This window comes from Mauremys reevesii, linkage group 7 (assembly GCF_016161935.1).
Source record: "Mauremys reevesii isolate NIE-2019 linkage group 7, ASM1616193v1, whole genome shotgun sequence".
Classification (NCBI taxonomy): Eukaryota; Metazoa; Chordata; order Testudines; family Geoemydidae; genus Mauremys; species Mauremys reevesii.
Genome location: NC_052629.1, coordinates 116,037,356 through 116,062,287, shown reverse-complemented (window position 1 = coordinate 116,062,287; position 24,932 = coordinate 116,037,356). Strand labels below are relative to the sequence as shown.

Sequence of the window (24,932 nt, the reverse complement as noted above, 5' to 3'; positions counted from 1 at the left end):
ACCACTACCGAGAAGGAGAAAGACACAGAGACACCCCCACAAATGCAGGGACATTGAAGACGGTGACATGTGCGCCCTTCTCATGAGGGAGAACCATTTTTTAAAAGCAAATCATCCATTTTCCATTATTGCACACTCCTACCACACTGGAAAGTTTGCCAGATGCATATGCATTACAGTTGGAGAAAGATTCCCTGTCCCAAAGAACTCCCAGCCTAAGGCCCTGATCCCGCAGTAGGCTCTGTGGGCAGACCAATTCACACATGTTGACCTCACTGTCAATGGGACTTTAGCTCCTAAGTCCCCTTTCAAAAATGAGACTTGGGGTATGTCTAGACTGTAGAAATTATACGTGCATTGCTATGTTGGCACAGCCTTATAGGGCAGACAGTCTACACTGATAAAAGGATTTTTTCCTCAACGGTATTAGCTATAGCTACACTGATGGAAGAATTCTGCCCTCGGCATAGCTGTGTCTGCAATGGAGGTTATGGCAGCATAGCTACAGTCAATAAGACTGCATTTTTTCCACACCTCTGATGGATTGTAACTATGCAGATACAACTTTCAAATGTAGACAAACCCGTAGGCTCCTAAATCACTTAGATCTTGCAAGGCTGAGCTGGGCAGAGCAGTGCCTAAATACCTTTAAAATCTGGACTTTAGGGCCTAATCCTGCAAACACCTGGGTAACAAATGCACATTTCATCCCATGGAGTGAAATGGGACTGCTCATGTGTATCTGCAGGATAAAGACATAAGCAGACCACATACAGGCACTGGGAGGGACATAGCATATGACAAATCTTTAACTTTTTTTATTCTCTATATATCTTTTTGATCATCCTTTTTTATTGAATGTATTTACCTTTGTCTATAGAAAGCTGTTCCTTATATTTCAGAAAGCACACGTGCTAGAACGTTACTCTAATAAAAAGTAAATACAAAATAATTTTACTCATAGTAAAGTTAAGCAGGTGCATAAGTGATAGCACGATTGAAGACCATGAATTGTATAGGATTCTTGGAAAGCATATTTAATGGGATGAATAATTTCATACATACCTCATCCTAAAAGAGCATTAATAAAACCATGTTCCTTTTAAAAAACGAATCCATCAGTAAGGTCACCCATAAAAAACAGGATGTACATTAGCAGGGAAACAAAAAGTTAATGATTATACTGTGCAGATGGAACCCGTTAACTGCTTTGACAAATCAAATAAGTTCTGGAAAACTAGTTGCATCATCTCTTGTTATTTAATTTACTCTTAAAATAGAAGGCAGAAGATAACGACCATTTGGAATAGTTTGGATTGCTGTATCCATTGATATGCCTGTTGTGGACCCTCCTTTTATTTTGGCGGTGAACATCAAAAATTGTAATCTTTCAAAAAGAACACAAGATGGGGCCTTATCCAGCCAAAATAACCCATGTGGTTTGTTTTACTCAGAAGGAGTAGGGGATGAGGAAGGGGCCAATGTCTAGGCCCTGTGACTGCAGTAGTTCAGTCTCCGTGCCTATTAAGTTATTGGTATGCCTTTGCTGAGATTCCCAACCAACGTGTCCATCAGTGCCAATAGATGTGGTGATTTTCTCATATGCACAGCTGTTGCCCTAGGAACGAGGCTGAGACCACCAACTCATTTCACAAACTCAAGCAGATTACTAGCCGTTACTAGCTTTTGTTCACCATCAACCTAGACCAGACAGAAATCAGTGGCCTCATCAAGGTGAAATGTTCCATATTCCATTAGCACTGAGGTATCCAGCCCGCAAGCCCTATTTCTCAATTTTAAAAGAAATTGCTGTTATCATGAACTCTGTAAGTATCAGTACACAAAAGGACTCCAGAAATAGAGAGAACCAAATCACCCAGATTCAGGGCTTGTCTATGTGGGAAAGTCAATTACAAAATAAGCTAGTCGTGAATTTAAAGCTCAGTAGCTATTCTGCTACAACTTTCCTTCTGGACACTCTTATTTTGCACTGATGCCATTTTGTGGTTTAGCTTAATCCCCTTCCAAAATGGATTAAGCCAGGAGTTCTCAAACTGTGGGTCTCCAGGGCTGGTGTTAGACTTGCTGGGGACTGGGGCCAAAGCCCGAACCCCAGTGCCGAAGCCCGAGGGCTAAAGCCCTGGGTGGCAGGGCTCAGGCTTCGGCTTTAGTCCTGGGCAGCAGGGCTCAGTGTACAGGCCTCCTGCCTGGGGGTGAAGCCTTGGGCTTGGGCCCCCGACCTGGGGTGGTGGGGCTCGGGTGGGCTCAGCCTCCAGTCCCCCACCCTCCTGGGGTCATGTAGTAATTTTAGTTGTCAGAAGGGGGTGGTGGTGCAATGAAGTTTGAGAACCGCTGGATTAAGCTAAAATCAGAAAAAATCCCTCTTAGTGTCCAGAATAAGAGCATCTACCTGGGGAGCTCGTGCAGATTGGCTATTTCCCCATGCAGACAAGCCCTCAGCCATTTTTCCAAGAGAGACGTGTACAATCTAAATTCACCCCAGCTTACATCAGTGCAGACGATGGCTGCCAGTGACAGAAAGTCTACAGTGGGGAACAGAGGATACAACGAATGCTGGAAATCCCATTGAAGAGGGTAAATCTGGCTGGGGAGAGAGAGTGCAGCCAGATGATGCACTGGATTAGTGCATTCTTTATCTATGGGGCTTGTATGGAGCCTTTGATAGAAGCTAAAGCTACCTTCCTAGGTGGATCAAACAAAGAACAACTATGAAAACACTACCTGCCCCCTACAACCCTAGGATGAATCCTCTGTGCATCACAAGCACCTCCTTGCACTAGCAGGTTTGAATTCAGACCAATGAGGAAAAATCTAAGGAAATAATCATTGAAACATTTAAAGATTTTTACAGGATTTTTGTTTAAAATACTGTTTTAATGTTTGTCATGTAGTTAAAAGATTTCTTTTTAAAGGGATACACACTGATAAAAGCCACCCTTTGCCATCTCCTCTTACAAAGTAAATATTGGTATGTACTGGAAACTTCTGCTTTCTGTATCTATAAAGTCAGTAAAAAATGTGATAACCCTTAAGCCATGGTCAAATTGAGGAGATATGAGTATGCCATAACCTCAGTTCTCCTAACTGACAGATGAAAAATACAGTTGGGAGTGGGACATATACTACTATCACATTTTGTGGGTGATGGATTTGGAGCTGCTCTGTAATTATTTATGAATATTGTATGTTGCCCTGGTTCTTGGGGTACTTTTTGTCTGACTATATTATGTTAACAACAAAAGTCGGTCTGAAAAAATCAGGAAGGAAAGAAAATGGCTCAACAAACACTTAGGAGTCGTGAAGGGACAATGCCAGAGATACTATCTTTGCTTAATTTTGCTTCATCTCTAACCTACAAAACTGATTTGAACCAGGGCAGGAAAAGTCCTATGAACACAGAAGGACAAAAGAATTCTGCCAGTTTAAAAGGAGTAAACTTCTCCTGAGAGAGGTGTAAATTGTTTGGGGGAACCGGACTGAGGCACTGGGACCTGCTGGGGCGTCTGAAAAAGTTAGAACTGCCTATGTCACCATCACAATAAGGCACAGACACATGTAGACTGTTTTAAAACCCTTTTTTCTTTAATGCTTTGTTCTTCCTGCTAAAATAACTAATACTTTGGTTTTAACAAAGCTGCCTTGATCACTGTACATCACTGGTCACAGACTCCCAAAGGGCGAAAAAGATCACAGATGTTGAACAAGTTAGACCTGCTGGATAAGCACAGCTGATACACAGGCTACTGTAGCCGAGGGTGAGACTAAGAGTGAGAGAACTGCAAAATTCCATCCTGGAATAGGTAAAGGCCAAGGCCTGGTGCCACTCAAAGAAACCCGGGAGGCAACAGAGGCACAGCTAGCTCTGTAACTGTAGCTGCTAGAGGCACACTGCACTTTCCTGCACCTCTCTGCCATAGCAGAGCCTCAACCAATTTCATGTTGGGGGCAGGTAATTACAGACACACAATGCTGGAGTAGGCTCTTTGGAAGCATCAGGAAGAAGTGCTGAATATTGCCTAGAAAATTGGGATGGAGGTGATTTACATTTAGGGTCTACACTTACAATCTCCAAAAGTGTTACTGACTTCAGAGGGAGTTTCACAAATGCAAGAGCTGGTTCTGATTTGCAAAAAGAGGCACCCATCGCAGGGAGCATTAAATATAAACCCCTACTTTAATCTTAACTTAGGGTAGTTTAGAATGGGGGCACTCGGTCTTAAAACATGAGATTGTTTGGTGGAATCCTTTCCTTTCCCATTTGGGACTCCTCACATCCCCTCCAGTCCCATTTGCTGTTGTAGAAGATCGATGTGGCAATGACCACAATTGCATATGTGAAAATGAGACCGAATTTGATGAATTTTTAGCTTTTTTTTAAAAAGTGCAATTTAGCAACTGGAAGCAAGGAAGAGAACTAGCACAACATGATAGTCCGCTCTCTTTGGACCACGGGAAAGTGCATCGCTGACCACCAGTAAGGTCCACTGACCACAGGTTTGATACGACAGTACTTTAGAAGACTTCTCTGAGAGAAAAAAAATCCAGCACTCAGAATGGCAAGGCAAGCAGCCTGGAATGACCAATGTACAGTCAATTGGGAATGACCTGTTGTGAATAGACAAATATACCCCAATTGTGAGCTCACCTGTAAAAAGTATATGAACGGTCATAGGATTTTACAATAACCTACAAGAAAAAAAGTTGATGGAAAGTAGGTCAAGTTGTTTTCAGTAATGAATGTTATAAACAGGTGTAAGAGAACCAGACAGAGCCTAAATTAATTCAAATAAAAAAGGCCACATTCTTGTAATTCAAGACTATCTTGAAATCATGCTTGGTAAAAACAGAAGACGTGGAACCAGAAATTAAGGAACCAATACTGGTGTGTCGGATTTCACTCTAGCTAATTGCTAGAATGATTACTGTAATACTACCCAATGTATTATTGTGCATTCATTTATTTTCCCCAGCACATATCTAGTAATATTAGCACTTAATTTAACTAAAGACATATTAATTTTACATAATGTATTTAAGGACATGAATATTATCAATGATCTAAGGACATTTATTCTACACAATGACTATAGACACGGTACCAAGTTGTTTCTTATACTACCTAGTTTATAACTAGGCATCAGTTGGTTTTACTTGCAATATACTAGTTCTATTTTTCTGTTTGTTCTCAGGCATAACTGATACCTGCCAACTAACGGAGACTGAACCCTTGTTAAAATTGTTTGTTTTTTTTAAAATGTCACCTCCATTCTAAACCATCTAGGGGTCTCCTATCATCACCTGATCCAAAGCCCACCGAAGTCAACAAAAATATCCACGGACTCCAATGAGGCTTGGATCAGGCTCCAAGTTCAATGGATCCTCTGGCTGGTACTGCTTACAATTCAGTTGCTGATTCTGGTATTCTTGAGGCTCACAGAATGGGCCAGCAGCCATGAAAACTAATTTCTACTGGATATAAACCTTATGTTACAGTCACTACTGAATCATTGACTGCGACAATGCTGTGGGTTGAGGCATTGTGAGAAATAAAAGACTTGCTGATGGTAGGTGGAAAGAGTGACAAGCAAACCATTCAAAAGCCAAAGCAAAGTTTAGAATAAAATAAAAGCATCCTTTATAACCCATTATATTTACTTCTAAAAGGTTAAAGGAAATGTTTTAAAATGCCTAAAAATATGTATAATGTTGAACTGCACTGTTTTTGGCAAGAGATCCCCCATCTAGGAAAGATTTCATATCAGCCAAGCTGTTAAGCAGAGGTTGTCATGGAAACAGAATGTATTCAAGTGATACGGGCAGTGATATACTCTATTTAATGTGTTCTTCATTTGCTGCAAATTGGGAACATGTCAGAGCTAAAATCCATTATGTAACTTTATTTTGTTAAAAACAAATGGGCTTCCCTTTAATTTTGTTACAAAGCATGGAACCAGTCCTGCACAGTGCACTGTTTTCCACTGGCATATCCAACCAGAGGTGCTCTGAGTTACAGCTGTAGTGCAACCTTAGCTATGGCATTTCCTGACTTTTGCGTACCTAGCCAGGCATCCTAAATGTAGTATTTAGTTTGGAATTTACTAGTTTTTTTCCTTAGGAGAAACTAAGGATGCTCAGAGCTGGGGTCCCTCTTGCAAAATTTGTGACGTGCCTAGTACTCATCTCTAACCTTTACATCCTCTAGACCCCCTTGGTAAATTACAAAGCAAACAGCAACCTTCTCAGAATCCACTGCCTCTTCAGTACATTTTTTTATAGCGAGAAAGGAATTATACATATTTAGAATACAGAAAAGGGACTGAATTGGTTTTGTTCAAATTTAAAAAACAAAAACAAAAAAATCACCTTTGGGAAGGACAGCAAGCTTGGAAATTTTCCATCTGGAATAAAATGTGACCCAAACTGACCCTGCAATGGAAACCATTATGGAGTTTTTACTATAGCAGATGTTGCTGCTTCTATTACAATTGCAAAGAAAATTGCATGTAAAGTTACACTATGAAAGCCATTAGCATGCAACACATGGATTAGAGAAGATAATGCACTGGAAAGTGTTCAGAGGAAAATGTCTTAAGTGATGACACAAGGGAGCAGGAAATTCTGGCTGCCTGGTACAGGTTGATCTTCAAGTAAAAGATCAAAAAATTGAAACTTTGCTCAGCACGTCAGTATTGAAGGCGTTAAAATGGTCAGTAGAATGGTTATGGTATTTCATGATCTCCTGCTCTTCTGGTTATGAAAACTGGCTGAAAGTTTCTTTTCTTCTGGGGCAAAGGAGCCGGTCTCTCTCTTTGGACATTCCCTGTAGTTTAGCTCATGAGGCAAAACCGAAGTGAAACAGGCACTGCAGCCAAAGAAGAGGTTAGAAGAGTAGCTATAGGGCAAACATCTTGGGTTCTAAACAGACTAGCTCCTCCAAGCCAGCATCCTAATTTGAGCTTCTGATATCTTCTTTCCATCTACCATATAGTGCATTATCTATCTATTGCATGACTCACAACTGGGAGAAAAATATGCACTGATATAAATCTATCCTGTATCCTTTTAAAGACAAATATCTTCATGATAAATAATGACCAATCTTTCCTGTTCTATATCACCCTTGATTCAAGGAACTCAAAGTGATTTACAATTCATTAAGCCTCAGTTCCTATGGACCAGAGTGGAAGGTTAGTACTAAGGGCATAGATAGTGCCGCTATAGCACTCTCCGAAGCAAGATGCTTCAGAACCATCTTGGGAATCTGCAGCTGGGCAAAGGGAAGGTTGAGGATATAACAGGGGGGAAATACCTTCCCCTCCATGCTCCAATGGAAAAGGTTATGGAAAAAATCTGGGCCTGATCCAAGCCCACTGAAGTTAACGTAAAGACTCCCATTGACTTCAATGGGCATTAGATCAGCTCCTTAATCCTCCCATGACCAGTTTGACTGGCTTTGGGGCAACACAGCTTCAACACAGCACAGAATCTTTGCCTCAGAGTTAGGGCTTGGTAGGGAACCCAGATCTCCAGACTCTACTTTCACTGCTAGACCACCAATGCTCACCTATAGAACACCTCTGCTCCCAGTGTCATAAGGCATTGGATCAGGCCCTGAGACAATGAAAGGAACAAATACTAAGCAGGGTAGGAATTTCACATGCAGAAATGTAAAGAAAAAAATTTGATCAGAATAGTGCTTTAAAACCAGGATTGGATGTATAAAGAAAAAGACCCTCTAAGCAGCTTTCCTTTGCCTCATGTCACCAAGAAATATCTGTAATATGCTTCACTTATCATATGCACTTTCCCAAATATGTGTTCTTTATTACGTTACTAGGGTCCTCCATTGGAGCAAAGATTTGACTTTTTTTTTTTTTTGATAAATGCTATTGGCACTGCAACTAACAGCTGCTTTATGCTGACACCAGCTCAGATGGAAATCTTTTCATGTTGTATATATTATGGCTCATAGCTGAAGGGAACAATATGCAGGAGAGAGATCTTACACAATGGGCAAAACATTTCAACTTGTGTGCTAGAGTGGATTTGATCTGGGAACAGCAAAGTTTGGGAGCAGCATACGTTATTTAAATAGTGAAGAATTAAACAAGATTCCACAATAAAGGGAAGAATACGAAAAAGGAAAAGAAAAGTTATGGTGGAGTCTATTCTCATCTTTTGCAGATTATGAGTTATAATCTGTTTTATGATTCAGCCAACAATCTTCTATACCAAGGTCAGCAACTTTCATCCCCTAGGCTACACCAGTACTTTAAGAAAAAAAAAGCCATGGACCCCTATGTAAGTTAGGCCCCAGAGGCAGACTAGCTTCATGGAAGTAACAGAAACATGCAGATTTAAAATTATATATATATAAAATTTTAAATCTGCATGTTTGTTACTTCCATGAAGCTATATATATATATATATATATATAAAACATTTAAAAAATAAAAGCTACAGAGTTCAAACAAAGTGTGTTCCTTAGTTCAGATCAAGAGCACGGACTTCAGTACAAACATTTCTTCTTCACATAAAAAGGTAAGGATAAATCAAATGGGTCAAATTTTGCTCAGTTATGTCAATATAAATTGGGGTTAACTTCACTGAAATCATACTGTAAATGAGATAAAAATCAGGCCCATAGCCTTCTATTAAATAGTAAAGCTCCTATTAACATATTGTTTGTATATTATGTTAGAATGAACCTATTAAAACAAAAAAGAATACTAATGGTTGTTAGTATCCTGGCAACGCGCCAGATTCCATGAAAACTTGGATTGTAATAGCAATCCTGTTTCACCAAGATAGTAATGCTTTATTTCCAGCTTGTTTGAAATAACTTTTTGACTCTCAATACCATCAACAGCCAGATAACACTTACTGTATGTAAGCGTCCTCTATTAGGGGAGGGATAGCTCAGTGGTTTGAGCAGTGGCCTGCTAAACCCAGGGCTGTGAATTCAATCCTTGAGGAGGCCATTTAGGGATTAGGGGATTGGCCCTGCTTTGAGCAGCGTGTTGGACTAGATGATCTCCTGAGGTCCCTTCCAACCCTAATAATCTATTATTTGGCACATCAACCAAGATAAAGTGGAGCATTGCATGCTAGGACTCAGTCTTGATGGAGTTCAATCCTGCTCTCACTGAAGTCAATGTCAAACTCCCCATTTTCTTCGAAGGGAGCAGTATCAGACCTTGGGTGCCTCATTGAACTTGGTGAGCCAAATTTTGCTCACAGGACTCAATTCACCCCAGTCTTGATGTCTCTTTCCACCACGTAAGCCCTTAATGTGAAGCTTAAATGGGTGTTGAATGGCCTGGAAGGTTTTAAATGCCATGCACCATCACTTGAGGGATGGATTTTACTTATTGTGCATAACTGATCCTCCCCTTTTTAAATATAACTACAACATTTAAAGGGCAAACAAAAAATTATAAATCTATGAAAAGTCCTTTCCCACTCACAAGAGAAGTCTCATTTTCTCACATGAGTGAGGACTGCAGGATTAATACACAAGGCATTAAAAATAATATTCTGGAAGATTAAAGTACTTTGTTTTTTATGGCACTGAACAAGCTGCCTTTTCTTATTTCCCAGATGTTTGCAAATTTTATGCTGGCTATTTTAGAGAGCTTTCCCCCCTTTATTCTGACACAGCTCTGGCCTCTGGGTCATCCTGAAGTGGAGCTTTTGTTCCAAACACTCCTGTCAAACTGAACCTAGTTAGATAGAACGTGAGAACCAAGAATAAAAATAAAAAGACCCAATACACAAGGGGTTAAAACATGGGTAAAATAACAAAGAAAACAGTCCATTATGTCTGACAACCTGAATGGGCATCTGGGAGTTCTGGGGCATTTTGACGTTTAAACTCCACTCAAATTTTGGTTACAGAATTCACTTGTCTCCATTACATGTCACAGCCTTCCCTGTCAGTTTCTAGCTGATATTTCAAGTTCTACTTACTTCAGTAAGTGAGTAAGACCTTTTACCAGAGAGCTAGGGAGCGAGCTATTAAAATAATAGATTCCCTTTCATTAGACTGTCTTAAAAGCTAAAATAATAATATAGCATGATAAAAATGTTTTAAAAGCCTTAGTTAGTAGCCCACAAAAGCTCAGTTCAGACCTATGAATACTCATAAAAATTAGATACCCTTTTTCTGCACTATTTCAATAGCATTTTTTTTTTCAAATGAGATAATGTTGGAGAAGTACTTTAAATATAAAAAGTGCTGGATACCTTACTTAACCCCCCCGATACATGAAAGCAATGAGGGCGAGATTCTAACCCTAGGCACAATCCTGAGCAAACTGCACCATCCCAGACATAGTCTCTGGAGGCACTGTAGCTAAGGCATACACCTCGAGTCCCAGTTCTTTCTTCAATTCCTCTTTTCTCCAGGGGGGTCATAGCCTATAGCAGCCCATCCTAGCACACTGGCTTAGGGCACAGAAGTTGCACCAATTTAACTTAACACCAGTTTAATTAAACTGATTGACTGTTGTATGTGCACTCTCTAGTATTGGTATAAATCTTATATTAGTTCAGCTTGTGCCTGAAAATGTACCCATTTCTCACCCTCCTGTTCCATTTGCTCCAGGCACCTTGACTCAAGATCTGGGTAGCCTGTCCAGTGATGTAAAGGATGTACAGGAGGGGCAGGGCAGTGTCTTGCTTTTACTCAGGCACATAGGCCACATGAAACTTTCTAAAGCCAGCTTGTTCACAGCTATCATTCATAAATCACCTGAAGCCTAATATACAAAGTACACCTCTACCCCGCTATAACGCAACCCGATATAACACAGGTTCGCATATAGTGCTGTAGCAGTGGGGCTCCAGCGGCGCTTTAAAGGGTCCGGGGCTCCGGCTGCTGTGGGGAGCCCCGGGCCCTTTTAATCCTGCTGGAGCCCTGCCGCTGCTATCCTGGGGCTGCGGCAGCGGAGCTTGCCAGCGATTTAAAGGGCCCGGGGCTCCCCACAGTGGCTGGAGCCCTGCCACCCCTACCCCGATATAACGGGGTTTCAGCTATAATGCGATAGGGATTTTTGGCTCCCCACAACCGCGTTATAGCAGGGTAGAGGTGTGTGGTATAATAGTAATATCAGATTTCAGGTATTATTTGTTCAAGTTAAATGATCTTATAACTTGAGAGTGAATGAGAGAAGTGTAACAATTTTGAAGAAGTACAAATAAATCATCTCTCTCAACCCTTTGATGGTTTAAAATAAAAATATTAAAGTTTTAATGTGAAGAGATTCCCAAAATGCTTTCTGGATTCTGGAATCAACAGGAATATGGAAATTAATGCCCCCAAGAAGACTGATTTCTGAGAGCATTTCTTCTGTAGGACAACAGGCTTTTCAGTAGAAAGCCTTAAGCTTTTATCTGAACAATTATGTTGTGAAACTCTGACCTGAACACTTTCTGTATCACCGGAAAAACAAAATTTATCAGTACAACAAAAGCACCATAGAAATATATTTAAGTAATTATTATAAGGTGGAATAATACCCAAGCAACAGTAGTGGTTAAAGATTTTTATTTGTGATATGTTCCATCATAACCTAGTGACAACATATGACTCCATTATTACTGCTGTCATGCCAAATAATTCAATTAGGAGATCAAATCTACAGGTATTCCCATGGAGAGCAAGTGACTTCAAAACTTAAGACACATGGGGTGCGTTCCAAATTCTCTCCTCAGTTATACTAGTGCAGCTCCATTGAAGTCAGAACTGGGCTCACTTATTTTTAGCTAAAATAAGGCAAAAACGCAGAACAAAAATAAAGGTGCTTTGACTAGCCAATTAGAAATGTTTTTATTTCTAAAATCCTGCAGCCACAAAGAGTAGCAATTACTCCCAGGAGTCACCCCATTGATTTCAATAAAACTATTTGTGGTAGTGGGCATTAAGCTTAGTAAGAAGTGGGTGGAGGATTGGGTCCTTAATATATTGCTGAAGACTCATTCCCTCTGAAAAAAAGACTTTGTTGAGGTTTCCCTTTTTTAGCTAAATCTCCCATGTGTGGAAGTTTGTAGTTGATTCTATCTGATGGCAGATGAAGGAAAGGTTGGAGTAATTAGTGTTTCCTATTTTGGTAAAACATGATTCTATGTTTTAATTATGGAAATTTAGGTCAGGTATTATAGTAATACCTAGCGATTCCAATCAGGATCATATTCTGTGCTGTACAAATAGAATGATAAGAAGCACATCTTACATGTTTAACAAATAATTATTACTACAGTATCCAGTGTAGAAGTCAAGCTATATATTAAGTATTGCAAAACAACTTCCATTCTAACCTGGTTTCATACCACATGCTCATAACGTTCCAAAAGATTCCCTTTTCTCTGAAACCTTCCATGCTTTGTCCCTGCTGAGAAGTGAATTTGTTTTTGTAGAAAGCTTGTGCAAAACCTTGTAACCATTAAAAAAAATTAAAAAGCCCTTTGCACATGATAAAATTATTGTGTCCACTTGCTTCCAACAGCAAAGAGCATGGTAACACACTTTTCTGTTTCTATTTCAATCAATGGGTGTTTTGCCATTTACTTCAATGTTAACAGGTTCAGCCCATGGTTGCTAAATGGACCTTTCTGCAGAGAGAACATGTTTGGCTAAGTCTGAATACTGAAAAGGTTGGACAATAAAGTTCTGAATGTGGAAGAGGACATGACGCACAAAACTATATGTTAAAAAGACAAATTCCCCCTCAGTCTCCCAACAGGAGGGTCCTGAATTCAGTGGTCCAAAAGGGTCCTGCTACACCAAGGATAGAATTTGGGGAGCTCACAAAGGGGGGGGGTCTACTTCTCCTTCATACCATGCAACACAGCTCCACAGGAGCTTATGGCACCCCACCTCCAGGGCCTGGTTTGGGGAGAGACAGGAGTAGAACTAGAAGTAGATCACCAATTCCCCATATGCATTGTTGTCAAAGGGGGACAAGAATTCCTTCCCTTTTTCTCAGCCCCCTATTTCACAGCCTGTATATTCATCTCTGTGTTCAAGTGACATCCAGTCCTTAAAGAAGGATGCAGCATATGCAGATAATTAATAGCACATTATTTAGTCACAAGAATTTATAACCTCACCTTCTGAAGCAGGGGATTTTGAAGTTGAGAGGCATAATAGCTTCAGAGCAAGAGGCTGGTGCAGCTTCCAAGTGCAGCAAGCTACTTATCGCTGGACTAAGGTGTTTAAGCAGCTTTGTATCCCCATAAGCTCATTAGCTCTAGAATAAGGAGCTGAGACTTTAGGTGCACAGGCAGAATAGCCCTGATTCCAGGTAGTTACATTGCTACTGACAAAGCCTGTGCAGTTGGCATGTTGAGGGAGCCAAAGAGTTGTAGTTCAAAAGAACTGAAGAGCTTCAGCTATTTCCCTTTGTTGGGCATTATAAGCAGATAGTATCTTTACACTGCTCCAATACAGCCACCACCTGCTGGGAGGTTCACTCCACTAGCATAAAAACAGCCTGCTAAACCCCAGACTCAGAACCTTCTCCTCTGACCAGAAGTGGTGTTGCCTAGCTCCCTTATACTCAGGGTGAGTCAATGAGCTGCACCTGCCATAATGATCAGGGCTCAATTAGCTTTTCCTTGCAGGCTTCCAACACCTGTTTAATGGGGCAGGTGCCAGATACACATCAAAATCTAGACACTCTTTCAGTCAGATACAGGGCCTGAGTCCCCACTGCCTTCCATAGTGATTAGTCAGTTACACATGCGCGAGGAGGGTGTAAAATGCTACCAAATCAAACAAGTTGTGGCCCAAAGAGAGGGTAACATGGCAAAGTGGACTGAGGCAGGAAGAAAACTTACATGTGCGTAGAAAGTTTCCTTAGAGATTTTCATACGATTATTTTTTGCAGCTTTCTCAAAATGTCTCTGGCAGGGTCTGGAAGTGCCGCCAAAAGCTTATATAGAAAGACTTGATGGTGCTGGTATTTCCTGCCTTGCTACTGTTGTGTCCTCTGTCACAGAGGAACTGATCTACAAAAGCTCAGTTTCTAAAGAACAGCACGTTATCAACAGCACACAATGTCAACCTTAGAAAAGACAGTGATAGAACAGAATTCCAAATGCCCATTCTTCCCTCCTCCTTTTCTTCCCTCTCCATTAAGCGAGCTCTTAAAAAGCTAACATCTGTTGTAAGGAATGCGAGTGCTAAAGGACTTTTAGCAAGTGGCATGCATGGAGGCAGTCACAGTCATGGTACCTGGGTCTGTCTGGTTATTTCCAGTCAAAATAATCTTCTGTTCAATTATGGAGAAGAATAGAGAAGCCAAGCCTGACTCACAATCACATGGGGGAAAATGCGAGGAGCTCTTCTAGTTCAAAACATCCAGCTTGCTGTGGAGGAGGATTACTGTCAGTGCAGAGCTCTGCTCTCTTTTTCTATTCAAGAGCTACAGAAACTTGGTAGTTAGAGATGGAATAGACCCATTAAGTCAGAGACCATTTTCCTGTCAGGATAGAATCTCCTCCCCCAGTATGGAAATGTCAGGTATTAAGCTGTCAGGGATAACCCCTTCAAAAATTGGATCGCTCATCTTGAATACCTCTGGACCAGACCTGCATAGCTATATGCACGCTTAGTGGCTTGGTGGAAGGGTATTGTGCTGGATTCATTAATACTCATTCATTCTCCATTATCTCAGAGACACAGGGGAAGAACATCCTGGTCAGGTCTAACTTGTATGTTTTGCACTAGTGTGGCAATATTTCTATGAACAGAGACAAGCCAAAAATGCTTAAATCTAGTTTTACGGGCTGCAAAGCTTTCCTGCGCTAAACTATCCCACTGTCGTGGCAGGCCTGAATATGCCACCTCTGTGACCTGGCAGCTGGAACTCCTGAAAGCGGAGTTAGGGACTGATGTTGAGAGAGGCTTGTTTTGCTTTAAATCACCATTTTATTCTATACTCATTGTTTACTTATTTGGGAGACAATGCACTGTGTGATATAGGCTACAGCAGGGAAGCATGGTTGCTGTGCAACCCACTTTAAATCAGGTAATACTATCAAGGTTTACAATTCCTTACACCATTGTCATGGTAATGTCCCAATATTCATTTAATGGTGTGTCACTTTCTGTTTTACAGTTGTCACACAGTATTATTCCTTGGGGGATCTCCCCAAAAACATCCACAAAGCTCCCTCATTATCCTCCTTCAAAATCCCTCCTTAAAACTCTCCTTTGCCATCATACTACCAAAAAAATTGACACCGGTTAGGCTGCCTTTGCACTGATACCACTGCCTATCATGCTGACCAACACTGTCACCTTGTTTCCTTATACTCCCCCATCTATCTATATTCTGTTGTCTTGTCTTATACTTGGATTGTAAATTCCTTGGGGGCAGGGACTATCTTTTTGTTCTGTGTTTATACAGCTCCTAGCACAATAAGGCCCTTGTCCATGAACAAGGCTCCAAAAATCTGAATCTTGCCCACTGCGTCAGATGGGTTTAGATTATGGAAAAAGCTCCACCCTCCCTGTCTAGCCTAGGCTGCTCTTTGCACGTATCAAGTCCCAGACATGTTCCTCTCGGAGTAGTATTTGATGGAGTTTATTCTTTCAGCGAGCCCTTTTTGCATGTTACTCCAGTTGCCCAATTATTTGTATTTCGGTAGTGTCTGAGAGCACTGGAATAACTTCCCCGGTAAAGTTATCCAGGATTCCTAGGTGCTACCGTAATACAAATTATTATTCTCTCTGAACTAATCCAGACAAAAAGATGGAAATATTTGGGACATGTGTTAAGGATCAAGCCAGATCATCTTGCTGTTCTTGGAGGACACAGCTGTGTGCTGCCCGTTGCTCAGGATGAGACAAATTCACAGGGCCAGATTCTGTGCCAGCTGAGGCACAGCACAGAAAGCAAAACTCAGAAGAGGAGGAGACACAGGTAGCTTTTAAGCCCTGATGGCTTCTGTAATTCACACCAGCCCCCAACAGATGGCTACAGGTGGCGCTACAACCCAGAATCCCCCTACTGCTCTATGCTCCAGGCATGCTCTCTCCAACCCACAATCCACTCCCAACACCAGGGTAATGTATGGACTTTTATGCCATGGGATTCTCCCCCAGCCTGCTGTGGCTCCGTTGCAGCCTCTATACACTGCTGGGGTGGAGTGTAGCAGTGAGGGCCAGAATCTCCCTCTGCATTTTGCCCAAAGAGAAATTCCCACCCAATTCCTTCCCTGTCTCTCCCCTACCCACCACCTGCTTCATTCCAGTAACACTGAGCACTATGGGGATTCTGGACTGCAGTGCCACCCACAGGCATTGTTTGGAAGTTGGTGTAAATGACAGCAGCCATTAGGGCTGCTCTAACTCCACTTCAGCCCCTGCAGCCACCAGGCAGTGCTGAGATGGCTTAAAAGCCACTTTTGTCTCCTCCTCCCCGAGCTCAGCCTTCTCTGCGGTGCCTTTCAAGAGGTGTGCTACAGAATCTGGGCTTGAGAATTTACCTCTCACCCTGCATAGGGGCAGCACATAGCTGTGTCATCCCCGCAGCAGCACAGGGAAGGAATCATTCCTCTGAGAACCATGATTCCTTTCCTGCCTCCCCCTTGCTCTGCGAGGGAGAGAGGATAGCAGGTGTGCGGTACCTGCATGCTCTTTGACCCTGAACCCAAGATTCAAGTAGCCTGCACAGACATCAGGGGTTCTAATTCCCTCTTACTCCCCTGCCTAGCCCTGTAGTTGCACTTGGGAAAATGTTTAGTTTATCTCCTGGCAGCCTACATTTTGTTGTGCCAGAGTCCATTAGCTTAGTCCTTTGTTGTACTGTGGGCAATTACGATATCAAGTGCCTTAGCTTCCTCCTGGAAGGCACTGCTGCTGCTAACCTTGGAGCCAAGGAATGCAGGACCATTCAGGCTGTATAGGGGAGACTGCACATCACATACTCAAGTAAACTGCCTGCTGTACAAATATGAGAAATGCCTTGAAAACTGTGCAGAACACTAAACAACCCTTAGGCATAGTAAAACTTTTGTGCAAATGAGAAACCTAACAGCTGAAATCAGCTTGGGGATGTATCGCTAGTAAGCAAAAAAACAGACTTAATTACCTGCATTTTGCTATCAGGGTCTCTCTGCTTGCCTAATGATAGCAATATACAAAAATACAAACCAGAACAAAGCCACAGGTCAACAAAAATCTATGGGATGAATTAGCGTAAATTGCCCCTGCCAGTTCTTTGTGTGAGTCTGATCTCAGTTTCACCAATGGTGGGATTTCAATGGAATTAATCCAAACATACAGTGGTGTAACAGAGATCAGAATCTGATCCCTTGGCACTAAACCCAATAGTAAATTGTTGAAATTAGGCAGAAAGTTCTATTCCAATAGATTCTGTCTAGCCTGGTATTTTGATTTTCTTGGGCTGCTATGAATGACTAACTATTTTTTATGGAATCCACTTTGACAGCCTGAAGAAGAAATAATACTGAATAAAACTAAACGGATTCCTACAATTTGTTTACATTTTCAGGAAGTCTTTGACAAAGGCCCTCACAAGAGACTATTAAGAAAACTACATCACATTGTAATTATTTATATTACAGTTGCACCTATAGGCCCCAACCAAGAACAGGGCTTCACTGTGATAGATGCTGTCCGAACACAAAGTGAGAGAGAGAATCCTGAAGTTTATACTAAGTAGGCAAGACAAAGGGTGGAAGGGGAAACAGAAGCACAGCACTTTGCCCTACACCCCACTGGCTCCCCAGGACAACACTAGCCAAACTAGTACCCTTATTATATCAATTGTCACCAACAGTTCAGTTGCACCAGCGTACGCAGATCTAAAGTGTGTTCACCACCTTGTCACAAAAAACTTTCTGTGGCTATTCTGAGTTGGTGGATGGTGCCACGGTTGCTGTAACTTAACTCTGGAGTTGACAGGCCCCCTAGACATGAAAACAGCAAGCAGCTAGGTGTTTTAAAGCCACTTTTGCCCACCATCCCTGTCCCTCAGTTCCTATGCAGGAACAGAACATTAGCTCCAAATCTCTCAGAGCACTTGAGCCATATTTCTGAATTCACTCCCATTACTAGGGAACAGCCTTTATTTGGTACCTCCATTTACTTGTTTGCCGCACAAACCTGTTTTTTTTTTTAAACCAGCCAATAAATAATGATGGGCCCCACCCTGCCAGCCTTACTCTTGTAGAGTTGCAGTTACTGTGAACGGTTCCATTGAAGCCAAGGGGCTACCCATGGAGTAAAGTACTAATCTCTGTAACGCTGGCAAAAGCTCTCTCAAGAATATTTTGCATGGATATACTCTCATATGAAATGGGCACTTTATAAATTATATGTGCATTAGGGATCACTTCACCCCTCTCTGACAGCTACCTCTGGGGTGGAACCTGGAGGCTATTAACAGCCCACAGCTGTTAAACCAAGAGGGGAAGCATTTTCTACTCCGTATTGTATTATTGGAATGAGGACAGGCAATGCCTCAGTTGGAATTTGGCCAGGGCAGTGGGATTAGTGTCCCTACACCGACGTTTCATTTCAAACATTATTTATTTTGGGCCAGATTTTGACATTCCTACCCATATTGAATAGTATTGTATTCTTTGTGTGGCCCCAAAGAAATCAATGGGGTTACTTGAGGAGTCAGATACTAATCAACACGTGCCAGGGCTGTGGAATCCAGACCTGCTGTGGTTTTGATTTGTATTTGTACACTTTATTTAACGTTGCAAATTATTTCTGTCAGGAAGCCATGAAATCAAAGTTCCTGAAAGTATTAGCTATCAAACAAATGGACCCCATGCTACTTTACATTTCAGGAACTATTCTTTTCCATTGTGTCCTTCATTTAGGGTGACCAGACATCCCAATATTATCAGGACCATCCTGATATTAGGGGCTTTGTCTTATATAAGCAACTGTTTCCACCCCCCCCCACCAAAAAAAAAAAAAGTGTCCCGATTTTTCACACTTGGTCTCCCTATCCTCATTCTGGGTCTTTCTGTCCCCATGTTTGGATTATGGCAGGCAGGCGCTCACTGGTAATGGATAAGGATCGTGTTCCCTTGGGAAGAGAGGGAAAAATCCATGCTGATGGGGACAGCCTCTGAATTTAAGAGTGAGTGGGGGGGTGGAGGGGAATGTCTCCCCCTTTCTCCCCAGAGATTTTACATGACAGCTGGTCCCCGCTGAAGGCAAAGGAGCTCCAGGGAGAGAGAAAAAACCAACAACAATAATTTATCCTCGGGCAGGGAGGGGCCCAGAAATGTCCAAGCAGCAGGGCGAAGCCCACCAACCCTTCAACTCCCCACGCACACTCAGGACACGACTCAGCTGCCCCAGTGGATCAGCGCCACTAAAGAGCCTTGGCCCCATTTCATCCCCTCGTTAACGCCTTGCCCCACGCGTGGGTTCCCCCCCGCTGTCCGGGTGGGGTGAGGTGGGGGAACCAAGGACAGGGCGAGCAGCTGACAGCTCCGCCGGCCCCCCCCCCCACCCGGGCTTTCCTGGCTCCGGCTCCTCTGCGCAGGCTCAGCCGGCCCCTAAACTTGGCTCCGGAGAAGCGTCTCGCCGGAAGTTGAGCCCGAGCCAGCGCCCGAAGGTAGCGGCTGCTCGCCCGCTCCAGCCGCGGTGCCTCCGGTGCTCCCCGCGCAGCCTGCCCGGCCCGCCCCGCCGCCAGCGGCGGCCCCGGGGGAGGTGGTGGGAGGCGAGCGCGGCAGGTGAAGCCCCGTGGGAAGGAAGGAAGGAGGGAGGGAGACAAAGGACTCGGCAGCCGGGCCATGCTGCACCATGCCGGAGCCCAGGTGCCCCCGCCCCCTGCAGCCGCCCTCCCCCGGCGGCGGCGCTAGGAGCCCTTGCAAGCCCCGATGATCCCAGGCTCCCGCCCCGCTGCAGGAGGGACACCGGGGGGGCCCGCCCGTGCCTGGGCGGGGGCGGAGGGGAAGGGGGGGCAGCATGCCGGCATGGGGGCGCAGCAGCCGCGCTCCGCACACGCCCAGCCCAGCCCTGAGCCCGGCCTGTGCATGAAGCAGCGGAGCGGGGCCGAGCGCGGAGCGGGGATGGGGCCGGAGCGGGGATGGATGCAGCAGCCGCCGCCGCCGCCTGTGTCCTGGGGGGCGCCGCGGGAGCTGAGAGCTGAGCCGGGAGCCCCCCGCCGCGCGTGAGCGGAGCCAGGAGGAGCAGCAGGAGAGGCGCCCCCCTTCCCCGCTCGATGGCGAACGCCAGCGAGCTCAGCAGCAGCAGCAGCCCGCACCTGCCCAGCCCGGGCGGCCTGCTCAGCGCCTCCGGCCTCAAGCTGGCCACGCTGGGCTTGATCCTGTGCGTCAGCCTGGCCGGCAACGTGCTCTTCGCCTGGCTGATCCTGAAGGACCGGCACTTGCACCGCGCGCCCTACTACCTGCTGCTGGACCTGTGCCTGGCCGACGCGCTGCGCTCGCTGGCCTGCTTCCCCTTCGTCATGCTGTCGGTGCGCAGCGGGGCGGCCGCCTGGCCCCACGGGCCGCTCAGCTGCAAGGTGCTGGCCTTCCTGGCCGTCCTCTTCTGCTTCCACGCCGCCTTCCTGCTCTTCTGCGTGGGGGTGACCCGCTACATGGCCATCGCCCACCACCGCTTCTACGCCAAGCGCATGACGGGCTGGACCTGCCTGGCCATGGTGTGCATGGTCTGGACCCTGGCCATGGCCATGGCCTTCCCGCCCGTCTTCGACGTGGGCACCTACAAGTTCATCCGGGAGGAGGAGCAGTGCATCTTCGAGCACCGCTACGTCAAGGCCAACGACACGCTGGGCTTCATGCTCATGCTGGCCGCCGTCATCGCCGCCACCCACCTGGTCTACGTCAAGCTCCTCTTCTTCATCCACGGCCACCGCAAGATGAAGCCGGCCCAGCTCGTCCCGGCCATCAGCCAGAACTGGACCTTCCACGGGCCGGGAGCCACCGGCCAAGCTGCTGCCAACTGGACGGCTGGCTTTGGCAGGGGCCCCACTCCGCCCACGCTGGTGGGCATCAGGCAGGCCACCCACAGCCAGATCAAGAGGCTGCTGGTGCTGGAGGAGTTCAAGATGGAGAAGAGGATCTGCAAGATGTTCTACATGATCACCCTGCTCTTCCTGCTGCTCTGGTCCCCCTATATCGTGGCCTGTTACCTGCGGGTCTTCATCAAGGCCAGCACCATCCCGCAGGTCTACCTGACTGCTTCGGTCTGGATGACATTCGCCCAGGCAGGAGTCAACCCCATCCTGTGCTTCATCTTCAACAAGGAGCTCAGGGTCTGCTTCAGAGCCCACTTCCCCTGCTGCCAAAGCATACAGAGCACTCAGGGCACCCTCCTTTGTGATCTCAAGAGCTTTGGCATGTAGGGTCGCTTTTCTATTAATGAAAAAAAAGATCATTTTCCATATTTCTGCATATGCACTCCAGAGTGCTGGTTCTGAGGAAATTCAAATCACCACCCTGCCCCCAAACTTTCAGCTGTAAGAAGCTATTTTGTTTATTTTTTTTATACTCTGCATATGCCATCTTCAAAACATAAGAGATTGCTGCCCTATGGGCCACTTCCATGAACAAAATACCCCAAACCTTAGGCTGTAAGAAGCAGTTTTATTTATGTCTTTGTGTGGTTTTTAAAAAAAAACAAAACAGGGCTCCAAGTTTCTGGTCTTGCTTCTAACCTTTGTAGGTGTGACTGCACCTGATCTGGATAAAAGGCCATGGTAGTTTTATCCCTTATTCCTGTCTGTTTTGATAAAGGCTTAACAATTTTATTCAAGATTTGATAAAGGCCAAGACAAAATTTTATACAAAAGTTATTTTTGATGACCTCAAAAGATGTTGTTTTATTATTTGTTTTGAAGTCAAGAAGAGGAAGTTCCTAATGTGTTCAGAAGCAGTGTTCAGTTTCTATGGGGAGCTGTTGGGTTGACATTATCAAGTGATTTTAAGTATTGAAAGCAGTGACGTAATTTTTGCCTGAAATGCAAACACAGTGTAGAACTAATTTTAATTTTCTTGTTGCACTACTCATTTGGTAATATTTCAGAATTCTTTGTGAAATGTGATTTTAAAATGAATATCAACTTTAAAAATGATCAATTCTACCAGTTTTTAAACTAGATTGAATTAATATTTTACTGACTTTGTAGGAAGTTATCTACAAAACTGGGTCACATACTTGTATGTTTTGACTGTTTTCTTTAATAAAATACTGACACTTTATGAAGTTGTTTTAGAATGGAAGAATAGTGCTTTCTGACAGAATGTGTGTGCATTCAAAATTGCATGTCTTATGTCTGAGTATAATTCACAGTTTAGGATGTCATGGAGAAGCACAGAGTTCTCATTTGCTGTTCAAAGTCATTTTAGGTATTTATACCAATAAAAGTGACTAAAGTATTTTTAAAGAGACTTAAGTTCATGATGGGTGACAGGTTTAAATAGCACAATTCTTTTTCTGTCTGGTAAAACTAATTGCCATGTAAAAAATTGCTCTATTAATGATGGGAAAATTCTGGATAATTATGTATCACTAATTTTAGTAGGCAAAGGAGTTTAACACAGTTGCTTGGTTTAACATTGTGCTCATCTATAGGCTCCACTTATCAGGAAGGTTATTTTGAATTATTAATGGGCTGGGCATTTTTATATTTTATTATTGTGGCTTATGCTGTAAAAAACTTACCTAAAAAGGTATTAACTGAGTTGTTGGGAGTGGGATCCTGAACCAATCTATCCTATCCATACCAGGAATTAAGCTTCTTCAGAGATATGTAGTCAAAAACATTTGTTTGGCAAGGAAGCTCTCTTTGACATAAAATTTAGCAAACAGTAATTTTTTCACTGTTTTATAACAAGCTGCATACATGACAAATAAGGGACTTAATTTCTGCGAAGAAATTTCAGTGACTGCTACAAGAGTATTTCCATAAACACTAGTCCAAAATTATTATACATCTACTAGATGAGATATCTGTCCTGAGTGTAAAGTTACTGCATAGATGTATTTGCTATATCTTAACCTTAATGGAAGAGACTACAAGTTGTTAGGTGAGCCAGTTAAATTACAGGGCTGAGAAGATTTGGATAATGAATGGTGAAACCAAATTTTTGCTATAACTTTGAGTCTAGAAAACTTAAAAAACAAAATTTCCTGAAGTATGTAGTGTAGGCTTTGCGATTTGAGCTTTCACTTCAGTAGTAATGTACAAAAAGCAGATGAAAAAGGTTCAAAAACAGGAACATGAATTTAAATCATCAGTGGCTGGATTTTGCTAAAGTTTGAAAAAAGAGCCTGATAGTGACTTAAATAGTTCAAAGCTTTGATCTACAAAGTGAAACTTAAATCAACAGTTACAGAATTGCAAGTGGAAATACGTTTTTTTTTAGGGGAGGGGGAGAACATACAATTTTTATGTTACAATTCCTAGTCAGTTAAGACTTATTCACAGACATCCATACATCACTGGTAATTGCCTTTTGGGTATCACTAGTTCTTTTCAGTTTTATTTAAGTTTTACAGAGTAACACTGACTTTGAAAATTAAAAAATGTCTTGTAGAGATATAAGAATGTGACAACTGGGGATACTGTTTAAGGACACATTAACAGTCTGAAAATATGCATCCAAGTTCTCTTCCCTTTACATGCCAACAGAAATAAGAAACCCAGTATATATTTTTTTCCTCTAAGCTTGATTTAAAAAGCTTTCTTGGTGAGTGCAGGGCGGTGGGGAGAGGATGAAGAAACCACTAAACATAGCTTCTAGACTCTTAGGGGGAAGATAACTGCATCTTAATGCTATATTTTTATAAGTCAGCGATGTAAAAGTGTTCTTGCCACCACAAGAGCCAGATTTCACTTCTTGTAAGACTAGAGGCATGAACAGAAATCTATAGTCAACACTGGTGGAAATGAAAAATCACCTCCAGGAGAATGGTGGTTCTATTAATATTTAGTAACTCAGACAGCAGCATCAGATCATTCTGCTGTAAAGGACAATGTCGCTGTGTGACAGTCTCACTAAAACCAGAGAAGTTTCCACCTCAATACATGAAATTCCATGTAGGGATGGTGAGCCTGATTCTGCACCCTTTGAAAATGGTGGTGGTTTTGCCACTCACTTCAATGACAGTGAAATCTGGCTCTGATATACTAGAAGGCTTAGATAAAACAAAAGAATGTCAACAAATACGTAAGGTTGTATATTACTCCCTATTCTTGTAGGCAATTCCCAGTGCTATCTAAGGGAATTCTGACATGGACAGAGGGCAGAGTATGGAAATGCTTAATACACCTCTACCCCGCTATAACACTGTCCTCGGGAGCCAAAAAATCTTACCCTGTTATAGGTGAAACCGTATTATATCGAACTTGTGTTGATCCGCCGGAGCGCACAGCCCCGCCCCCCTGTAGCACTGCTTTACTGCGTTATGTCGGGTCGTGTTATAGCGAGGTAGAGGTGTATATTTCATTCTTAACCCACCTACACAAAGAAAATACTGAGCTGGATTTGGATCTCAGTCGTATTGCTGTAAGACTGGAGTGACTCCTCTGACTTTAATGAAGCTATTTTGGATTTATATCAGTGTTCCATAACAGAATATAATTTAGCCCCAGAAAATACAAAATTAAGCACTAAAGACTGACGCAAAGGAAGAAAGCTGTATTGCTTACAGTACATGTATACCAACCAAACCCACTTCACAAGTTATATACAATTGGCAGAATCAATCACTGCCCTAAGAATACACAAAGCAATTTATCAGGAAGTAAAACAACAGCAAAAGAAACGTAGAAACAGTAAGATGAAGACTGTTCTTCCATAGATGGTTATAAAAGAATGAGAAAGTTACTAAAAACAAATGCACAAACCATCATATTCGGTAATAATTGTAATGAACCCCTTCA

The 24,932-nt window shown here is 43.1% G+C and overlaps 2 protein-coding genes across 3 annotated transcripts in view; one reads left to right on the top strand and one right to left on the bottom strand.

Annotated features, from left to right (window-relative positions):
• EIF4E3 (eukaryotic translation initiation factor 4E family member 3) overlaps positions 1-24,932 on the bottom strand; it is a 63,257-nt gene that overhangs the window by 29,438 nt on the left and 8,887 nt on the right. The window contains exon 1 of one of the 2 annotated variants that reach the window (XM_039481064.1): positions 13,132-13,535. The exons of the other annotated variant lie outside the window; for it this stretch is intronic. Within the exon in view, the coding sequence (XP_039336998.1) occupies positions 13,132-13,166 (35 nt within the window). The 5' untranslated portion in view covers positions 13,167-13,535. Of the gene's footprint in view, positions 1-13,131; positions 13,536-24,932 lie in introns of those variants that run through there. 2 annotated transcript variants of the gene reach the window in all.
• Positions 19,603-22,406, top strand: GPR27 (G protein-coupled receptor 27). Its single transcript, XM_039481060.1, has one exon. The coding sequence runs from the start codon at positions 20,244-20,246 to the stop codon at positions 21,387-21,389; it is 1,146 nt and encodes a 381-aa protein (XP_039336994.1). The 5' UTR covers positions 19,603-20,243; the 3' UTR covers positions 21,390-22,406.

Coding starts and splice junctions, on each gene's coding strand:
- GPR27 (XM_039481060.1), top strand. CDS start 20,244: ATGGCGAACGCCAGCGAGCTCAGCAGCAGCAGCAGCCCGCACCTGCCC.